We start from the raw sequence: 21493 nt of genomic DNA on the forward strand, positions 1-21493 counted from the left end.
TTGCATGTATTAACCATTAACATAATGAGGAGAAGTGACATTGGACCCGGATTGTGTGTCTGTTCGGATTGATAACTCTGCTGCATCTGCAAATTGTCTCCTCTGCAAAATTATGCTAGCAGTCAAATCAGTGTTGAACTGTGGAGGGAGAGGGAGAAATAGAGAGGGGGAGAGTGATGAGAGACAGAGAGAGAGTCAGAGACGGACGGAGAAAAGAGAGAAGGGAGGCTTTCGCTTTTTATCGGAGAGCTCTGTACAAACCTGCTGCGGCGTTAAATCTAAGCCATCACCCTCTGACGGCTATCCTTAAACAGGAAGAGGCGGTGTGTCATTGTCTTTAAGGCTGTGTGAAAAGCTGTCGCGTACACGTGTGTCTCCCCACTTGTACGCGTCCGGGGCAGGGGGACACGACGGGAGTTGCCTATGTGGCTACAGGCACTCTTGAGCCTTTTTCATCGCCGCCCCCACCCCTCTTCGGAAACAGGCGCACACACGCCTGCACACAGACTCATGCATACATGAGTGTGCCCCCCCTCCCCCCCCCCCTTTCCCAATAAAGTACACACATCTAAGTGCTTCCGGGATACCAAAGACTCAATTATCTGTACTATAAAAACTCACCGCAGCCCACATTGGCGAGTTGGCGGGCAACCTGCCAATTCCAGTGTGTGTTCTCCAACTGCAGGCGTCACGTGAAACAGTGAACTGTCTTCAATATTCAAAATAATTTTTCAACATGCTATTTTCCAGGATCAGCCTCTTAGGTCAAATTATTCAATTAAGTGTCTGTTTATTACTGATACCAAAGCTGGGTGGCAGTTCTACTTATCACCTTTTTTGCAGATTGGTGTTCTCTCGGAATACCACCATAAAGATTGCCTTGGCTGTAATTAAAATGGCACAGAGACAAATTTGGCGCAGGGCTAAGGCATGGGGAAATGAAGAAGGTAGGGGGAAATTGCGGGGGCTATGTTCCGTCATTCGGTGGAAAAAGTTGCGGCTGTAAAATTATTGTCTGAGCACAACCATACTCCACAAAGGAGTCCGGGTGAAGAGGGGGGAAAAAAAAATAGCAACCTTGTGGTGGCGTCCTTGTCAACGTATTGCGTTTATGTGCAGAAAATGGTCTGAAAATGGGTTGCTCTTTGTAGCTCTCACTGACGCAAGTAAACAGGGGTCAGTGATGGGCTGCGTGGCAGAGCAGATGCTGTTTAGACGTCCTAGACACCAGCCAGGCTTCCATCCGTCCACGGGCTCGTGTGTTTGATGAGCTATTGGCAGGCGTCGCTGACACGTGTTTCTGTGCCTCGTGGCAAACGTACCTTTCACCGTCTTTGACTCCGCAAGCCTGTGACTTTTCTGGGAAATAAATATGAAAGAAATCAAAGCCCCAATAAGCCGAGGGTGTTAAGCCAGAGAGGGGAGGAAAAAAAGAAGAGGAAATAAATAAATAAAGACCTGAGCGACTTTGGATTTTGACAGAATCTTCGTGCACTCTCTGACAAAAAATTTGCATTGTTATCACAGATAACTGGTGATGTTTTCACTTGGTTGTACATTTTTGTGAATATGTAAAATGTAAACCAAGCCTCTGACGATTCCCTTAATGACGCGGATCTTGCTTTTCTCCCCCGAATCGCGTCTTAGCGGGCTTCTCAGTGCGGAATGTCTGATATCTGAATATTAAAAGGGAGTTTCAAGCTCATCTGCAAATGTGATTTGCACATATCACACTTCTGCAGTCTTCAAGCTGCTTCATCGCCAAGCTTCTGAGCAAAGACGGCTGGGGAGGGGTGGGAGGAAAAAAGAAAAAGAAAGATGCACATATGGGTTGCTATTGATGTATTCCATTTCTGACCTAATTTAAATCCCTGCCAACAAGCTCATATGCATACTGTACATTTTCTAAATTACAGAGTGTAAACCTCGCCTTCTCATAGAGACAGGTGTAAACATCAATGTTGTCATAATGCCCCAGCAGTAAATATGATAATCGCACCATACTGCAATAGAGCACAAAATAATTTGGACATCATTTTGATGCTCGAGGGGCCCAGGGGAATGCCCTCCAGAACGAAGGTGGCCCATTGACATGCTATCCACGCCAAGATATAATTATGGCTGCCTGTCTTTGTTCCTCCAAAGCTTTCTCTCAGAGCACTAGTAATTTGCTTGTGATATTTTGGTATTCTTTACAATTGAGTTATTCTCTGTGGACCTGAGTATTACACGGGTGGAAAAAATGAAGACACAAATCAGTTGCCCTGCTGCCAAACTCTTAAGTTCAACGCGCCGCAATAGCAATAAGATGGTAGTGATTGTAATAAGGTATATATTCTTAATACAGATTACAAACGTATAGCCGCTCTCACCTCACGATTTTGCGATACCTGCTCCAAGTGTCATTGCTGGCTATCTGTGTGGGACGCTGGTAATAATAAGGGGCAGTGTCAGTATATCTTTAGGGTATGCAGTGTGTCTAGCCGCGGTTTGTTGTCATGATAATCCCCTCATTTGTAATGTCGGGATCAGCAGGTTACGGCTCTCCACTTGCCTGCCATGTCAAGACTTGGGACAGGCGAGGTGGATTGTCATTTCTGAAGCAATATTTTGACAGTGCCTTCACTTTACTCGTATGCTACAGCTCAAAGGTCAGAGCTGTGCCACTTCCATTTACTGTGTGTGAACATTCAATCCCTGAGGAGTGGTGTTCTCTAACCCCCCCTCCCCCCCTGCCCATATCAGACTCTCTCGCAGATACACACATGCACATAGTTTTTGTGCTGCTGTTCACCATTTAACTCACTTGTTTCACGAGTTAGATGTCAAAGCTAGTTCCACACACACACACACACACAGCTTTATAGTAGGTCTAAAGCACCCAAATTGAAGGGCAATTACAAGTTATAAACCTTTCCAATAGCACAAATGAGAAAAGGCAGCTCTGTGCAGTTTTGCTCATTTTGAAGTCTGATTTCCCCTCTATGCAATCATTCCAATTAGTGTATCACAAAGACGCAAACCTTAGTCAGACCTTTCGCTGGATGGTTTTAAACTTAGCGTGGTGTGATTGCTGCAATGGCACAATGTCTCAATGGTGTAGCTGTCATCCATTCCTCCTGTGTGCTTAGTGGCACTCCTCACACCGAGGCAGGTTATGTCAACCAAATAAGGCACTTGTCAGTAGTACAAAAAGACATTGTTGCTGGGCCATTGTTACCTGCTCTGCCAGCTATCATATAGAAAGTGATGGAGTGACACTGTTTTAGAGTGCAGTGCAGCTCCAGAGCCCCGGGGTATTATGGGTGTAAATCTCCCTCGAACAGTTCTGCTCCAGGCCAGGGGGAGCATCATCATTAGCCTCAGCAGATGGAGGAGCTTCAGCACTGTTTTTCTTTCCCTTTTGCTGGAATCTGGTTCGATACAACGAGCGTAAATGGGAGCAACAGCCGAACCAGACAATGAATGATGAAATCCACATGAAATTACATGAAAGCTACTGTGCATACACGAGCAGGAAGACTGATTTATCATTTATTGGTGAGGAAGTGAGAGTGGGGTTTGGGGTCTGTATGCACCGCGGATTATTATTCACACTACATTTTGACAACAAGTGATAATGATTTCCAGTAGTATCAGACAGACGGGCAGCAGGTAGACGTAATTGGTTAAAACTTCAATGGCTGAGGAATTAACTATATGCCAGTCCAAAGTTTGCTTAATGTCACTATTCAAATTATAAAATCTGTTGCAAATACTCAAATACAAAAAAAACTAAAAATGATCAAAATCAATAGTTTTGGAATTTTCCACACAATTTGAGGTAAAAAAAAAACAAACCAACAAATATGAATTGATTAACTGAGATAATTGTTACAGATTCTAATATGAGATACAACATGGGACAGTTTTGTAAGTAAATAATTTGTATCAAAATAATGTCCTATTTTATATGATATATGGTTTCTTCTGATAAGGTGCGTATTTTCATATATGCAGTATGCTTTGTTCTTCATGACAGTCTTTAAATAAAAATGAAGTAGAATTTGCTGGGTCTTATGTCAATTTTATTTCTATATTAAATTGAATGACAACACCAAGAGAACAATAAATAAAATCTGCAAATGAGCAATGCTCTCTACCCAAGGTATGTCTATATTGGTATAAATTAGAGAGCATTCTATAAAATATAGCGGTGATCGACCGGGTACATAAGTCAAAACAACAGCCAATCATGCAATCACTTATCAATGAGAAGTCTTTATCTCAGGCAACCACTAGTTCCCCTTTGATGCTGCAGTATTTCACTGGGTGCTAGAGGCCTGCTATCCAGGGAGTTTGTGGTTGTGCGTGTGTGTGTGTGCGTGTGTGTTTGGAAGCATGCATGCGGGTGTGTGGGGTGGGGGGGTGGGATGGGGTGCGCGTGTGTGCATGTGCATGCTGTCTGAAGCACTGGCAGAATCCTAATCTTCCAGCAAGAAGCTTCACATGGCCAGATCAAGAATTAGGAGGGAGGCTGTGGGGGGGAAGAGAGGGGGCGGAGGGAAAAAGCCCATCTCAGTCTGTGTTTTAAAGGACAGTGCTTTGAATGTCATTTGACAATTTCCTTTTAATTAGAACTAATTTACAGGAAGATGCCCACCAGCTAATCTTTACAGGATAATTAACTTCTATTTTCTTTACTTTTAATTAAAAAGTGGAAAAGATTTAGCTGATCCATAAAGAATTGTTCTTTTGAAATGTTCATCAGACTTCACACTTCTTTTGGCATTGGTAATATTTAGATCATATCTGCGGCTCACAGTCTCACTGAGTTATTGCAATGATTTTCTCCCTCTTATCCGAGGTATTAAGAAGTGGAACTATCAATAGTAGAAATAGGAACCAGAGGCAAATTAGAATTGAATTAATGGAGAATTTATTGCAAAAGAGAACCCCAATCCTTTATAATACTGGGATGAAATTGACATCTTAGATATATCCATTTCACAGAAATTCCTTGATGGGAAAATATTGTTTTATGTACATTGTGCGATACAGTTATCATTGGCCTTTTTTTCCTTAAGGTTTCCCATTAAATTCTTTGAAATGACGCTCCAGTAAAAGCTAATTGTTGCAGAGGCGGCGTTCATAGTATAGCTACTCGAACCCCCAGAGCCTCACGGGCCGCAGAATGTGATGAATATGATGCTTTTGCAGGTTAAACAGCAGCATCATATTAAGCGCGCGAGACAAAGAGTGTCTGCTGCCTTTACAGGGTGAAAACTCTCAGCCTCATCAGAGCTGAAGAAGAAAAGTCTTTTCTCTCCACCGTCGCCACCATCCAACAGACTTTACTTAGTGGAGATAAAGTGAGCCAATATGAGGTGAGCGTGCTTTAGACAGAGTCTGCGCTCGTCTGTAGACGAGCCGATGGCTGAAGATGGATGCCTCCACTTAACCATGATAGCTCCCCGGAGGAGCCTCACTCAATAGCTTCATTAAAAGTGAGCGTTCTTGTGAAAAGCTCGCTTATAAACCAGTAATTAAAAACACACATATTTTACCTGCTTTGTTTCAGCTGTCACATACAGTGTACAGGCATATGGTTAACTTTTATATCCCCCTAGAAGAAGCAGAACAATACCAATAAATCACTCAGCTTGAGCAGAGGCAAAGAAGAATTTTCAGCGTCTTGAATATTTGACGTGCATCCTGGACCTATACTGGGACCCACGTTTAGAGGAAAACAATTTACTAAAATCGATGGTTAATTCGCTTTCCTGTTATTTTCTGTTTATTACCCTCATTATTTAAACAGAAGTTTACACGTCATTCAGCCCCATCACCATTTGCAGATTTAAGTTTGTATGTTGTTGAAACACTCGTTTTCAAAATGACCCCCCCCCCCCACACACACACACACACACACACACATACACAATTCACAAACAAATATTCACCCCAGTCATCTGTAGCTGTTATGTTATTTGCTCTTGGGCTGGTCATTGTCACCGAGGCAAATAGCAACCGATGCTGATGAACAGATGACGTTTTAGTGCATCACCATTAAAGAGAGCATACTGGCCGTTTTAATCGCTTTTTAGTTTTTCCGTTCTGTGAGAGGAATCCACTAAAGCCCACGTGACTGGAAGAGAAGCTTTTTGACTTTTATGGACCAAACGTAGCACCGGGGTCTGTTTGGCCGTGCGTCCGTCTGTAAGCCCCAGAGAGACTGGTAGAGGCGGGAGTGTGAAGCAGGACCCAGCTAACTCCGCAGAGAAACTGTCTGGCATCTGCGGAAGCCCTCGGGCACGCTCAGAGGTGCCTCCAGCATTTTAATGGCATAGTCAAATGCCAGCATGTTTTCATGCCATTCCAATTCAAATTCATTGGATAAAGAAGTAAGAGCGTGTTATTCCCCTTCAACAGTCCAGACAGAAACACTGGGCGCAACAACATAGAACTTAGCAACTCTGCAAACATGCCGGGATCCAACGCCGTGTCTGATTGGAATAAGTACTTGACCAAATTATGTACTATTTGACAAATGTTTACAGCAATTTATTAAGCAAGCTGTCCATAAGAAAGGCCTTTACTGTGAACGGTGTCCCTCACTTCATGTGCAAATGCACAGTAATGCAAATGCACAGTAATGTAAACACTGAGATGACTAAATAGAGAATTTCATCTGATTGCACGTAGAAGCGTTGTCATCTCCGACGCGGTGCACTCATATGAGGGCGTGTTTGTTCCACTGTGTGTTCATATGTGTGTTTTACAACGATGTTGAATAAGTTTATTCATCCCCCCGCTGAACCTGCCCTCCCTTTTTTTTCCCCCCGCAATTTCCAGACAAGCGTTGGTGCTGAGTTTTCAAGCAGTTTGTTGACTGTTGATTGTAAGTGCCCGAATTTAGGAAAGCAGCCATTTCTAATCATGAGAATTACAATGCTTAGCAACCGGAAAATCAAGTTAAACAATACCGTTGCTTATTCTCGGTCACAGACTACAGCTCTGAGAACACATCAGTCTCCACGCTCCTCCCAGCACGAGCGATCTCGCGCGCACATACACACGCACGTTCATACGCAGACACTTTCACACAAACATAGCCATTTACAGACAATATACAAAATGGTAATTCACTTTTGACTCGTGTTACAGCATTAGCTCCACATTTAGTTTTATCACAGAGTGCACAACTTGGAGAAAAGGGCTCTTTTTGTGTAAGATTTATGCTCTATGAAAAATTCCTTTGAGGGTTCCTGTAGCATATTAAGCTATTAAGAGTTGCGTAAATGGTATCTATTTCATTACAGTGATCAAGGATTAAATTAGTGGCTTGAGCCCTGTAACATATACACTAAGTCTCCTTCAAGGCTGAGGGAGCCCTCTGCTTCCCAAAGGTCATTAGAGCTGAGGAGAGAATATGGCCCCCGGTCTCTCCTTGCCCCCCTCCACTTTCTCCTCCTTGTCTTTCTCTTCCAACTGCTCTCTCACACTTTCCGAGCCTCTGCAAAAGATGATACAAAATATTGTATGCTATTTCCACACTCCGCTCTCAGAGAGCGAGTGCTAATCCTTTTTTTTTTCTCCTCCAGCTGTGGGGGTAAGCATATATGTGTATATCTATTCCTACCTGGCTCACAGAGTACTTGCAACTTGAGACAAAGTCTAAATTTGTATATTTCCTCCTCCGCATAAGTCTGAGGAATCCCACAGAGCTTGTGTGTGTTAACCTGGACACGAGGAAGGCCTAGTATCAGTGTTGGCACAAAGGGCCATTTATGGGGAGCAGAGTTGGCAGGGGTTGGGCTGTGTGGCCCTGATGGATTTTCGGGCTGCATTATGCATTCATGTTTAGTCTCAGGTGCTACGTTTTATCCCCAGGCCAGCTTGGACACATTTTCAATGGACCTTTTGGATGAAAAACTGTATAGGTGGGAGCAAAAATGATTTCCATGCTTATAAAGATCTGCTGCTTTGTTCTGTCAGATTCAATTACCTCACCTCTAATTAGGGAGCTATAGAGGAGGCTGGGTTTGTGATCCACACATCACACCGTGGAGCCTGCTGATAATGTGAGGTATCGCTATCACAGCCCGACCACAAGCTCCACACATTGCGGAAGGGCTAAAGAAGTATGCCATGAAATTAGCACTCATACAGGTTTGACGCATGTATGCGCTCATTCTCTCTTAAAGTTTCGCTGGCAGGGACGGCGCATCCGTGTGTTTATTCCATTTCCTGTTTGAGTGTTTTTCTGGAAAAACACAGGCGCTCAAGCCTACCACCTCTGTCCGTTCTCTCCTCTCTCTGCCCCCTTTTCTGTGACTCATTAATCCTCTGGCCATAATTTCGTCTCGGAGTATCACCCCCGTTTTATAGACTCATAGGGGGCATTACCATATCCCTCTCCGTGGCTTCCCTCCGCATGGCTGATCGGTATCAGACAGAGGCCACGCCATGAACAAAAGAGCCACTATGATCAAGGCTGTATTCAGCTACCAACGTCTCTATTAGCCATGGCTGCTATGCCCACTGCTCCTGCTGCTCCTCCTGCTCCCGCTGCATGACTGTTTGAACAGTGCTGATATTTCTTTCTCCAGTAGACGGAAGACGAGCCTGATGAATGTGGACGATACTGTTCCGGGTGGAGTTTGTGGATGACAGGGGTGTGGGAGCGCAGTGATACCTGAGCGCTGAGCTTACGGAGGGGGAGTTCAGGCAGTATGTGGTTATGAAGCCCCCACTCCTCATATCTATTGAGAATGCATCATTTACTTTGACACATTTTAGTTTGATTGTGAATGCAAATATTACCAATAATATTTATACATGCAATTGCATTTAGTTAAATGTTGAACCTGAATGTTAATTACACACACACAAAGACACACACACACACACACACATACATGCATACATATATATATATATATATATATATATATATATATATATATATATATATTATATATATTATGTATATATGCATCTCCGTGGTGCGTAGTCACCTTAATGGACCACATTGTTAAAGGCAATAGCTCCATTAAGTGGATAACAAAAATGAAGATGCATATTTCTGCACCTTAGGCGTCTTTCCTCGATTTTGGCAGATTTTTGTATTTGTCGTAATGGCCGCGCCATTTCAAAGTAGACCGTGTTGTTTTCTGCGGTGAAATGAAATGCAGATGTGCTCCCCCAGTGGTGTCATTGGCCATCTGAACTCCAAAGGGGGCTTGATAAGGTGGGTGAGAAGCCGCAAACGTTCTTCTGGCCTAAATCATCTGCAGACCCTATAGAAATGCACCAACAAACGTGGTCACACAGTGAATGTGACAGGATTTTAAACAGTACACAACTAAATATAGCAGGAACGCCACTATCAGAAAATGAGTTAGGAGTGTGGTGCTAGTCGTTTAGAAAGTCATTATTCTTATCATTGCTGTCTCTGAAATAATTTCAGGTCTCTCCATGCAATGAATACTGTATAATAAACTAAACATGTGAGAATGTGAACAAACTTTGGTAATCTACGCAGTCCTCAAGAAGTAGCCATCAGACCCCCTTTAATGGTTCTGACTGTGCAGAGTATTTCATTTTTTCATATTCAGAAAGGCCTCTAGTATCTCTATCAGTCTGAAAATGCTCCATTTAGTTACTATCTGTGAGAGTGGGGAAGTGAGATGCCCTTATTCTGAACCTATTAAACCTCAATTCTATCTCATCTTATCTACCTAATCTTTGTGTCTTATTGACCATGAAGTTTATCTGTAATCTCCCTTTACCCTTATTATCGCGCAACACTGTAGGTCTATTTTCTATGGTGCAATGGTGCTGCTGTATTTGCCTGCTGAGGAAGAATCGTTCGGTTGTACACACAGTTCTTATTCAGCTGTGTAATGGAATGTGTACCGAGCGTGGGTATAGAAATGTATTTTCCTGCTTTCTTGCACACTGTCTTCAATTGCCTTGGCAGGAGCTCTTAACGCCAGTCATACAATCTCCCCTTGATACCGCGATATTTATCTCTCAGTATCATCTTCGGCGATGATAGACTCATCGAGTCACTTCACGCCTCACTTCACTCCTCAGCGAATCGGCAGAAGGCATCAGATAAGATCATAAAACTGTATCCTAATTTAAAAACGGCACTCTGCCTCTGCAACGTCTATTAGAGATCTGTGTGCTAATTCTTTTCATGTCCGGGGCTCCTGCAGATGTAGGCCTCTACAAAGGAGTAATTTATAAGACTAATGAAAAGAGCAATCAGTTTGTGGACATCAGGGGGGTCTTTTATGAGGCTCGGTGTGGGAAGAAAGAGAAACAGGAGAGGCACGCCGGCCCCACTTTCTGAACTGAAATTATTGCTTTATTAAAGCTGAGGGGGCTCACTCCAGCTACAATAGAACAAACACATTGAACAGTGTCGAGAGGATATCAGGGCACTCTGTTTGAGCTCCTGGATGATGCACAAGAGGATGCAATGTAGCTCACATGTGACAAGCTGAAACCGAGGCGGCCTCCGAAATAGTGGTGACAGTATTCTTGACGTGATTGTTCACTCTCCGCCTGGGGTACATACTTTTAAATGAAAACAGACATTGTCCTTTGCACTTGGACAATATTATTTCAGATATTTTCAAAGTTTTCCAATCACTTCTATTCACGTGCTGGTTCCCGTGCAGACATTGGAGACATGTTTTGGTGTGAGGGAGAGCTGTGCAAGATGCACATTATCTTAATAACATTCAAAGGCCGGGCGAGATGTTTTTCAGAGCTAATACAATTCAGGTAGCAGTACAGTAATTCCATCAACGCCCTTGATTGAAGCAAAAATGGTAATATGCAAATACCAAAAGAGATGTACAGCTACAAGCAAAACTCTGAAATCATTTAGATTTAAAGAAATAATACTGCACAGAGGGGAGAAAAATTAATCACACGGAAAAGTGTCTCCTTTAAGATTGCACTGGTGTATTACCCGGAGGCATGGAATGTAAATGGAAAATCAACATTGTACCCTGTGATAAGGCTAACAAATTAATAAAAGTATTTTCTTTCCTCCTCCCATGCTGATGCCTCTATGAAAAGTCTGGAAAAGAACTCTTTTCTTCCTCTGTGTTAGCTTTTTGTTTTCCGGGTAGCGCGATTAACATCGGTTCTCACCTTGGCTGCGTGTCAGCTTGTTTTTTCAAATGCGCACAGTCTCGAAGGCATGCCATAAAGGTGGGACCCCTCTTGAAATATAATAGAAAAATAATATTTTTTGACATGACATCTTTAGCGACTATCTAAACACGGGATGGAAATACAGCAAAATGAATTGCATCTGCTTTTGTAGTAACCTAGCAAAAGAAACAAGCAGAGGCAGTTTCTTTACTTTTTTTTTCTTTTTTTTTTTTTTTTCAAAGCCTGAAGGATGTGATGAAACTACTTAAAATCTGCATGTGTGTATGTGTGTGTGTTTGCATGTGTGTGTGTGTGTCTGTGTGTGTTCCCTCAGGTCCTCTGGAGGATGGCCTGGAGGAAGACGAGGAGGAGTGCATCTCCGAGGAGAATGAGCTTTTGGCCAAAGACGAGTTCTCCGTGGAAGAGAACTTCCCAACCGAGTTTGAAACTGAGAACATGAGCTGCGAAGACATGGAGTATTTCTGCAACAAAGGTGACAATTCAGGTTTTTGTAAACACGACTAAAAATGTTGTTTCCCAAAATCGATCGGGGACCGGTTCTCTTAAATGCCTAAAAGTATGCGATATGTTCAAAACCCTTTGTGCCAGGAGTCAGAAATAAGTTCAGATCCTGCCAAATGCGTCGAATAAAAGTCCTCAACATGTTCACATCCCACTTGGCAGAGCTTGTATCGGTATGAGAATTATTGCGACATCCCAGCCTAGAGTCGCAAACATTTTGATATTTAATCCACGCAATCCACCCGACAGCAGTGGTTTGATCTAAGAGAGAGAGATGGCATCGGCAACACTGTCTCCCTCTCTGTGATAGTGCTGTGAAGGTGTGCTACGGTACACCAATGCACTGGAGAGCGTAGCACTTCCCTTTGAGCGGGCGCTAAAGCCCTGTGAACACTCAGCAGCACCTGCTACTGCTCGAAGGTCCAACGCTATAAAGCGCCTGGCATCGCCAAATGCACCCCAGTCCTCTTTGAACTCCAATTCAATTAGATTGCTTCTTTGTGTGTTTGTTTCATTTTGGTCACACCTTGCCATCACAGGAGCTAATTTGCGGTCTGCTCCAGGTTACAGTGTGAAGATGACAGAGTTTTCCTGCCTCCGCACACCCCCACCTCTACCTCTTCTTACCCCCAGGTCGCATGTCTTCACTACCCCAGGTGTCCCCAGTCTTACCGGCGAACGGATGCCATAAATTTGACTTTTTAATGAAGGACCGATGCTTTGAATGTCTGCCTCGTCTTTCTCCTTTCAAAGGAAAAATTGTTTGGAATTCTTCACACTTCTAAACTGATGTGCCTCGTGGGATTATATTATTGAAGAAAATATATCTTTCATGTTGCAGGAAGGCTATGCCCCGGTAATCGTATCAATAATGTCTTCCTTTTGTTCTCGGGGAGAAGTTGAACGGCACAATTGTTTGGAAATTGCAATTACCAGCAACACCACGTTTGCTTTACCCTTTGTCTCCCTCATAATGTGTCCTTACTCCAACTTCAAAGTAGAGTGTAAGGTCTTGTAATAGCCCAGTAGCTATGAAGCAGATGCCGTTGAACACTTCTCCGTGCTGCTGCTGCAAAAAAGTAAAACTTCTGAAAAACTTCAAAGAACCTTGTCAGAGACACTTGATATTCTCATTGTTTTGGATAAAACCATGCAAGGCACTGGGCCTCAAATCTCCTCTTCGTTCCCCATGTTTATGAATAAAGTCAACACTAAATAGCAATAGGATGTCAAATGCCGCCTTTCGGGGGGGAACTGGTAATCTGTTCCTTGTCATACACAAGCCCCACTAGTCAGATTTTTTTGTATTACTTCACTATCTAAGCTTACAGTAGCTAAGTCTCCCATTGCCTCCTAAGACTCAAATGATGTACTATCCAAATTTCTTTTTTTCCTCATGGCAAGTTGTGCACCATCATCAGGTGTGCCCATCCCAACCCCCCCTGATCCCTTCCTCAATTAGATCTATTTAAAACTAATGTCAGTGTGGCTTAAATTTACCCCACTTCTGTGAAACTGCGGTGAATTAAACAGGACGCAATCCTGGCGGCATTAAATGGTTTAAGTGTGTTATTCCTCGACTATAGGACGAAAAAGAGAGCCCCCTTGATTAACTAAACCCTCTCAAATGCGATGGCGTGCTGTAATTAGCCTTGTGCGGACTTGAACGTGGGTTTTAAAGCAGCCACTCATCCCATGGCCTTTATCTTCTACTGCTTCCCGGAGAATAAGGTCTCCCGTGTAAGGTTCCTCAACTGAGCAGTGACTCTCTGGTCTTAGCTTAGCCTTGTATCTGTGTAGTCACTCTCTGAAATGGGCTTGTCAGGGGGACCTAAAACCTCCATTAAAAGTTTCAGTCTATAATAGGTATTAAAAAGCTGTAGGAACACAAAGAGGAGTACCAATTTTCATTAACATATGAAGCACTTATTAACTTTGATCAGAGTGCGGTGAAGTAGCAAAGCCGCTTAAAGGCGCAAAGGTCAAGAAGTTGAATGCCACCAAAGACTCAGCCATTTGCCTTACCCTTGCAGAAAAGAGACTCCCCAGATAAGTGCATGGAGCACCTTGACGTCCCATCTTGGTCTGAGGCTCAGGAACCTCGAAATTGGGTGATGGTTGACCTGTTTAGTTAATGGGGTCATGGCTTGGATTGGGTTTGGTGCCTAACACAAATGGGGTTTGTACATCACTGGAGCGGCATTCATGTAGATCGAATGGCAGTAATGAAAACAGTGATTGTTTTCGAAAAATCGGGAATATTTCCACAGACGTACCTACAGCTTTGCACATGTTAATAGTGCTTTTTATGATTTTTTTTTAATTGCGAACACCAGTAACACTGGCGCCTGGTCGCTCTTCAACTGATATCTGGACCACTTAACATATTTTAAGGTACCAATCGTGATCCTGATCCTCAGGTATATTGTAAATTCAGTAACCTCTGCATATGTGTTAAAGGTATGCTAGTTCTAAAAAAGAAAAACCTCTCTTGTGGCATGAAGTACGCAATGAATACTTGTCAGTAACACTCAACATAAAGGTTGAGAAAGAATACATGGGTGTTACATGAAGCAGTTGAAGAGTAGTGGCGCCCCAGAGAGAATGGAGTCAGTTTTATTATACATGGAAAGAGGGGAGGTCTGCCTACCAATCAAGTGCTCTATGTGGGGGAAAAAGGCAAATATTTAAAGAAACAACCTTGACTTTTCCTTGAAACTGAAACAGAATCTTACATCAAACAACTTCTTCTGCTCGGTCATTTCACATTTATGGAGCTCTGCTTGTGAAGGACTCACCGGCGTGCTGCAGAGATTTATATTCTATTGACACAAACGGCTCCATAATTGTACGATTCCTTTTTTTTTTTTTTTTTTTATATATAAACTGGCTTTTTTTTTTTTTTTTTTCATTTTTCTTTTTTACTGAAATTGTGAAATTTCACCTTGCTGTTTTACCCTCTCTTTTATTGCTGGCTATCTGTGAGTTCAGCACAGGGTGTTGCCACAAGCTGTTCCCTTTGTGCGTTCCAAGTGTTGTCTGATGACAAATGACTTCCTTAGTTGGTTTTGACAGTAAATTTACATGTCATTTCATATGTCTCATTTCCTACATGAAAAAAAACCTTTCTCAGGAGGTGATATTACATGAATTTTGTTGTTTGTTTTTTTTTCTTTTTTTTCATTTTAGACTAAGCTGTTTGAGATGACTGTTAATATGTCAGCATACATCATGCACAACTAAATGTGCAGCACGCACAAATGACTGAATTAAATTGTGGTTTAAAACGTCTTATCACAGTGACGGCAATGAGCGAAAGCTGGACTTAACAAATTAAAAAACCTACCACGAACCACCGAATAACCTCACTCTCAGTAGTTTCACTCATAGCAGCCAAAGGTACAGTAACAAACAGAAAATGGCAGAATTAATGAAGGCACTCTTTGTGTAACACAGAAGTCATCAGAATCTCCAGCAACAGAGGAGGAAGATCTCCTTGGCTCTTTTGCCACAGCAGCCAATGCCCAGAATGGTAAATGTGGAATTTTAATGCACAGTTGATGCGGGAGAATATGGGGAAATGCTAATTTGTGGTGCGATAAGATGAATCGAGTCATCCCTTTAGCCCCATTTGACTCAGTGGAGGAAATTAATCATTAATGTTTGTTAAGTATGACAATCTAACTGGGCCAGATCTACATGCTCAGAGACTGAGGCAGAGTGAGATAAAGACCCAGGCTGCAGACAGGGAGGAAAACTGCCAGATTCTGTAATGATGGGAATTTATTGGCATTTAAAGAGACAGTGGCAAGGCATTTCACTAATAGCCTCCCTCCATTGGAGTGCTCTCCCTGCCACAAATTGCATGCAATTCAAACCTATTTTTCTGATAGCAGAGAAGTCTTACAGCTATGCTTGACTTTGGTGGAAAAGGTTGCTTCCCGAAATTATCTGTTGCAGTATGATCTGCATCAACAAGCAAACACACAACTGTCTACCACAGCTGGGGGGATGGTAGGTATTCCCCCGTAGTGTCGCACACTGAAAGTCATTGATGAGCCACCAAGACCGTGAGAGGTCCTTTTTAAAAAGAGCCATAGGTTAGAGTTAAATATAGAATTCACCACACATCTCAAATATACTTACTTGTCATACATGCAGATTTCAAAATACTTAAACTCATTTTTCTGAAACTGCGTTCTGTTTCGAGCCTCAGCAGTCAGGATTAGTGTACTCTGAGCTCCTTAAACTTGCACGAGAGACTGACATTTTCAAGGGCTTCCTTGGCCAAGACAATGCTAAAAGGGAGAGAAAAAGCCAATATGACTTTGTTGCTACCTTGCTCGAGGAATTGTTTGTGTAAATCGCCTATAAGCTTATTGACCTGAATGTGTGGCACGCTGTGTGTGACTGTGATTTGGCTGGAAAGCTGTCCTTTGATAAAGCAGCGATAGGGCTGATTTTAACAGCTCACTGGCTCCTCTTGCATGCCCGCCAACCCTGCACCAAGCAGAGCGCCGTGCTCCCCATCCCTCCCCGTCCCTTCTGTTCTGTTAGCCTTCTCTCACTCAACCTTAAGTATCTCCATTTGATTCAGCATAGGAGGGAACCAGGGACAGATGTAAATTATGATGTGGGTGATAATGTAGAAGATGATCACTGACAATATGTCTCCCTTGATAAGACCGCGGAGGGTTTCAATTTGTATGATGAAACAAGCATTTCCCTTACTTACGGCTGACCTCCGAATGCAATGAAATTATATCTATTTCGAGTACAGATGAGACAGGTCACACTTCTTGTCATATAAACCCATTAAAATGGGCGTCCGTGTTCCTCCTTATTCCGGGACTTATAAAATTCTACTGTAAGCACTGTTCTTGCGGCACTTCATCCCCTGCTTGCATTTTCCCACTGAGATCTGAGCAAGAAACTTCATCAAAGCCCTGTAACATAGTTCCCTGTGTCACTGCCTCGGCGATTGCGAGCAAAATGCATTGCAAACTGTGTTAGATAGAAGGCAGAAAATCCTTAATCACTGCTTAATTAAGGAATCATCTTGTAGCTTCATTTCCCCGGCTGTAATTAAACACTTCCAATACGTTTCGTTACAGGGCTTAACATGTTTGCCTGAGATCAAGGTAGTGCCTTTAATTTTATCTCACCAGCTTTTTTTTTTTTTTTAACTCCGCTCCATTGGAAGGAACTGTTGATATTCCCCTTTGTTATCCCCGTCATAATACGAGCCTGGTATGCTAAAGAGGTTCACCAGGCCCAACAATAAATAGTGGGGGAATTTAGTTGAGTGGGCTCTCTGATGATATACTGAAAGAGGGCAGAAGGTGGGGGGGGGTTGAAAAAAAAAAATCGCCTGCCCAAGCAGACACTTGTGTAAGCAAAACTGGGTTATAATGACCTTATGTACAGTAAGTGGGACATTTTTTTGCAGAAGAGCCTCCAGTATTACTTTTTCTTCTATCCGTCTTCCCCTTTTAGTCGAGAAAGAAAGCTGACATCCTTTTGGCACTGTTTGCTGCCTACTTTAAAGGGGGTCGTGTCAAAAAAAAGGTAAACATGCACGTGCGAGCTCGATCGAAGATTAACCTTACTGAGGACGCACAGTGCTGCACTGCAGTGTCTGTCCAGTGGCAGTTGTCAGTAGAAGTGAGATATCTAACATACTAATGTACTTTTTGGTAACTGGACCGAATCCCATTAAGTGGTGGTGAAAAACCATTTAAGAATGTTGTTTTGTGACAGATATGATTTTTAATTATTTGTTCCCCTGTTATATCAAAGTAAGTTTGTTTTAAGTGCGGTACTCTATCGTGGAAATACCGGCCTGTCCTTCACTGCACACAATTTGGCTCGGAATATCAAAGAGATGAAAACAATATCGGTGACAAACGTGATAGAAACAATCTCTTACAAACCATCGGCCGCCACAGAACGGCCCGGGAAGCTTTGCTCTTATTTCGTTGAGTGTGGAGAGTCACGCTACGACCGGTGTGTCAGCCAGGTTGAATTTATATGGAGCACCACACAAGGGGCACTTACTAAGCACTGATTTATGTACCTATAAACTTTAAGTACAAAGTGTGCTTACTGTAGGCATGCAAGAAAAAAAAAAATCAGTAAGTGCATCCAGGAATGTTTAACTACCAGTCCCGTTAGCATTACTCTACTTGGAGGCGGAGCCTGTTTAACAAGGCATTAAGCACTTACATCCTGCAGTAAGATACCCAAATATCCCATAGCATGGTATGTCTGAGTCCCAAGACTGTAAATCAGCCTAGCTCTAGCTCACACCACAATAGATCAAACGGTAATAAATAGCCACCTCTCCAACACATTGCTTTCCTTCCTGTTCTATGGAGCTTCCTCCTGTTCCTGCGAGACCCCATGGGAACCCCTTTTACATAAAAGTGTGCAGCTGGACCCATTGAGCTCATCACTCAAGTACATATATAGCGCTGTATTTACACAAAACACTCAAAAATAATATTTTTGAGCATCTGCAAGACAGGCCAATAAATGTATTCATTTTATTGAGAACTGATTGAGACTGAAAACCTGTTATTTGTGAGGGAGTCGAAGTTCATCATGCACAGTGTGAATTAATGTTTCGGCCGAACATTGAAACTCGGACTGTCCGCCATTCGTCTGTTTTCATATGTGCTGGACTTGAGTTTCATTTTTTCTTTCTTTTCCCTTTTTTCTGCTTTGCAGGAGAGGAAGATGTCAACCGAGAAGCAGGAGATTCAGAGGTGGATGCACAGACTGAGAAGACCAGGCATGCTGCAGTGGGGCCAGATGAGTGGGATGGTCCAAGTGAGTAAAGCCTTTTTTATATCATTCCCAGAAATCTTCTTGGAATATGTAATGCAATTAAATCATACAGCTTGCTCTATGTTAACCGTTTGTAAAAAGGGTACAGGTCTTGGAGTCCTGATAGATCCCTTTCATATTTATTGATAGAGGAAAAAAGGAGTTTTTGTCTATCTATATATGTATGATATATAATATATATAATATATACTGATATGACGAATCCCCCCCAAGATAAAAGGTAATTCCAGAGTATCAGAATGTTGAAATTATTTCATATTAGATATTTATCGTCAGAGGAGAAACAGCTCCAGTTTCAGTATAAAGTCCATTCTCGGCACTGGTGACCCAGATGTTTCACATTTACAAATCCTATCGCTAGCCTATATGTTGAGATATTTAGGGTGGCAGAGACCCTGGTCATAGTCCTGTCTCCTAAACTTGGATTTTGGCTAAGTGAAGAAGAAACTATGTTTCCATTAATGAATTTGATAAGAGACTTTTAATAGGTAAGTCTGACCATATGTTTTGTGATGTATATTCCTACAGCATGCATGCACTGTAACGTAAGGAAGAGTAAGCTCATGCAAATCACCTTAAAGTAATTGACTATATATTTACCGTCCATTTAACTATATTCACTAAAGGTTTACTCGCTTGAAGAGAACATATTTTCAGATTATCCTGCGTTTAAAAAACAGGTGTGTTTTTCTTTCTTTTTTTTGGCTTTTTACTCAAAGTAACTTCATCAATGTGACAGATAATACCACAAGCAAGACAGTTGCATTGCAATTACTACCCAGGCAAAGAGTGCACGAACACTGCTGAACACACAAAATATGATTCTTTTTAATGCGCAAAATGACCTCGAGAATTTATTGCAGGTACATGCATTTGCGAAAAAAAAAGAGAATAAAAAGAAACGAGTGAGCGAGTGAAAAAGAGAAATCGAGGGAGGAAGAGAGAGAGAGAGAGAGAGAGAGAGAGAGTGGATTTGGGCAAGTTGTGCTTGCTAGCTCAAAGCCCCCCGGGGTGTGTATTTTATACTGACAGTGAATCAGCGTTATCACACCTATCAGATAATGCATTTATCATTAAATTTCACATTTGCATTTAAATCTGTGGAAGGAAATGAGCATTGCTGGCTAAAGATAAGAGCGCTGGGACGACAGTAATAAACCATCACTGTGATCAGTCAGGAGACAGGGCTGAGGGGGTCAGCTCAGAAGTATGGGGGCCATGACAAAAAGAAGGCATCACATGCGGGAGAGGGACGTTTTGGGCGAGAAAACGCTGAGCTTCAAAATATTATTTTGAAAAGGAGGGATGGATGTGGCATGACCAGATGTACGACTGACTTTAATTATGCACCCCTCCTACTTAGCCATCAGAATGAGAATTAGAGGCTCAGAAAGACACTGCCGGACTGGCAGAAGAGAGGGAGACTGGAGGATACAGTAGCTGAAGTGTGGAGGTGATGTGAGACATGTTGCCCATTTCATGTTTTGCTAAACCACAGCCTGAGTGGTTCCGAGTTATCAAGTGACATTCGGTTTGTTGACTTCAACACAGTGTCCTAATCTCTGCTGTACTACATGCTGAAAAAAATGGCATCCAACTGGAAGAAACCTGCTTTTATATATGTCCTGTCTGCTCGGCCACGGGCTTGACAGCGGGATGAATATAGGAAAACAATCCTGTTTGAAATCAACGTTTGCTGTCATATGGCAACCTCCAAGTGAGTGGCATACTCGGAGGCATCGGTGCCCCTCCTCTGTTTTCTCAATGGGCAGCGCAGAGTGGGCAGAAATTAATCTTGGCGCATAATAATGCCACTCACTCTGCCATCATGGCTGCCACGAAAGGTCATTTCCCTTTTTAATTTTTCCCATTGTGCTGGAAAAGTCAGATGGGCATGTTATAATTTGAATAAAGAGGAGAATCAGACAATCAGATTGGAACATTGGAAATGACATGACTTCCTGTTCAAAGCGATTAAAAGCAAATTTATTTAGTTAGAGACTGTCTCCTCTTTAATCTCTTTGTAAATGTTCAGATAGGTCGGCATTCAAAAAGTTCTTTGTTATTCTTTGGCTTAAGTTTAAGCAGGTGTGATTATGATCACCGGCAGATAATTTTTAATCACTGCCCGCGTGCATCTGAATAGGGTGTGTAATGGCTGTTACATAAAAAAGAGAGTGAAGCCTTTTAATGAGTTGGGTTAACTCAGAACATGCCCACCTGCTTTGGTGATTCTATTGAAAAACCTTCGTACAGTTCCCCTTTTGCTGAGTAACAACAAAAGCCTTTACAATCTACATCCTGTAATTGAACATTTTTTTGTCCCTGCATTTCATCTCCACTTTAGTAACTCTTGTCAAGTGCAGTCCCTGCTCTCTGATTGCCTCTGTCTGGAGTAGCAAAGAACCGTACAGAATGACTCAATATTAATCTGATAGCCGGCTTTTCTCTGTTGTTCTGAGTGCTGAGTCTCTGATGTGGAACACCCAGCGAGTTCCCTTTCTCTCCCCTCGTCTCGACAAGTATGTCCTTAAGCGAATCTGCACACTGATCTTCTGTCTTGTGTTCATTTCTCGTCACGGCGGTTTCGCAATCAGCCGCTGATTTGGGAGATAGCGTGTCATGCTATTCAATTCATTTTCATGGACCGGCGGCGATAGGAATCTGACTCTCTCATTCTCTCCCACTTGCTCTCCTCTAGGCTAATTGGGAGTGGTGTGTTGTAGCTAGCTAACTCTGCTAATGAACTTGTTCCCGAGCCTTATCTCGGTACTTGCTCGTGTAAACCACACCCCCAAATGAGAGTCAAGGAAATCCACAGTTTGAGCACTGTAATCGTGATCACTGTCATTTCCACTTGAAGTGTGAAGCCTGTGAAGCAGCCTCTCCCCTACTGTATAGAATACAATCAAACATCTGCTATTAGCCCGATCTACTAATTCACCATTGGCTGACTTTTGGAACG

General features: G+C 42.5%; 1 protein-coding gene across 1 annotated transcript in view; it reads left to right on the plus strand.

Moving 5' to 3' along the window:
- Window positions 1-21493, plus strand: part of zfpm2a (zinc finger protein, FOG family member 2a) — a 116840-nt gene that overhangs the window by 20137 nt on the left and 75210 nt on the right. Inside the window, exons 2-3 of the mRNA XM_086154747.1 lie at window positions 11492-11650; window positions 18409-18510. Of these exons, the coding sequence (XP_086010873.1) occupies window positions 11492-11650; window positions 18409-18510 (261 nt within the window). The remainder of the gene's footprint in view (window positions 1-11491; window positions 11651-18408; window positions 18511-21493) is intronic.

The sequence above is a fragment of the Fistularia commersonii genome, chromosome 11 (genome assembly GCF_037954325.1).
Source record: "Fistularia commersonii isolate RoL2024-O1a breed Wild chromosome 11, RoL_Fcom_v1.0, whole genome shotgun sequence".
Taxonomy (NCBI): domain Eukaryota; kingdom Metazoa; phylum Chordata; class Actinopteri; order Syngnathiformes; family Fistulariidae; genus Fistularia; species Fistularia commersonii.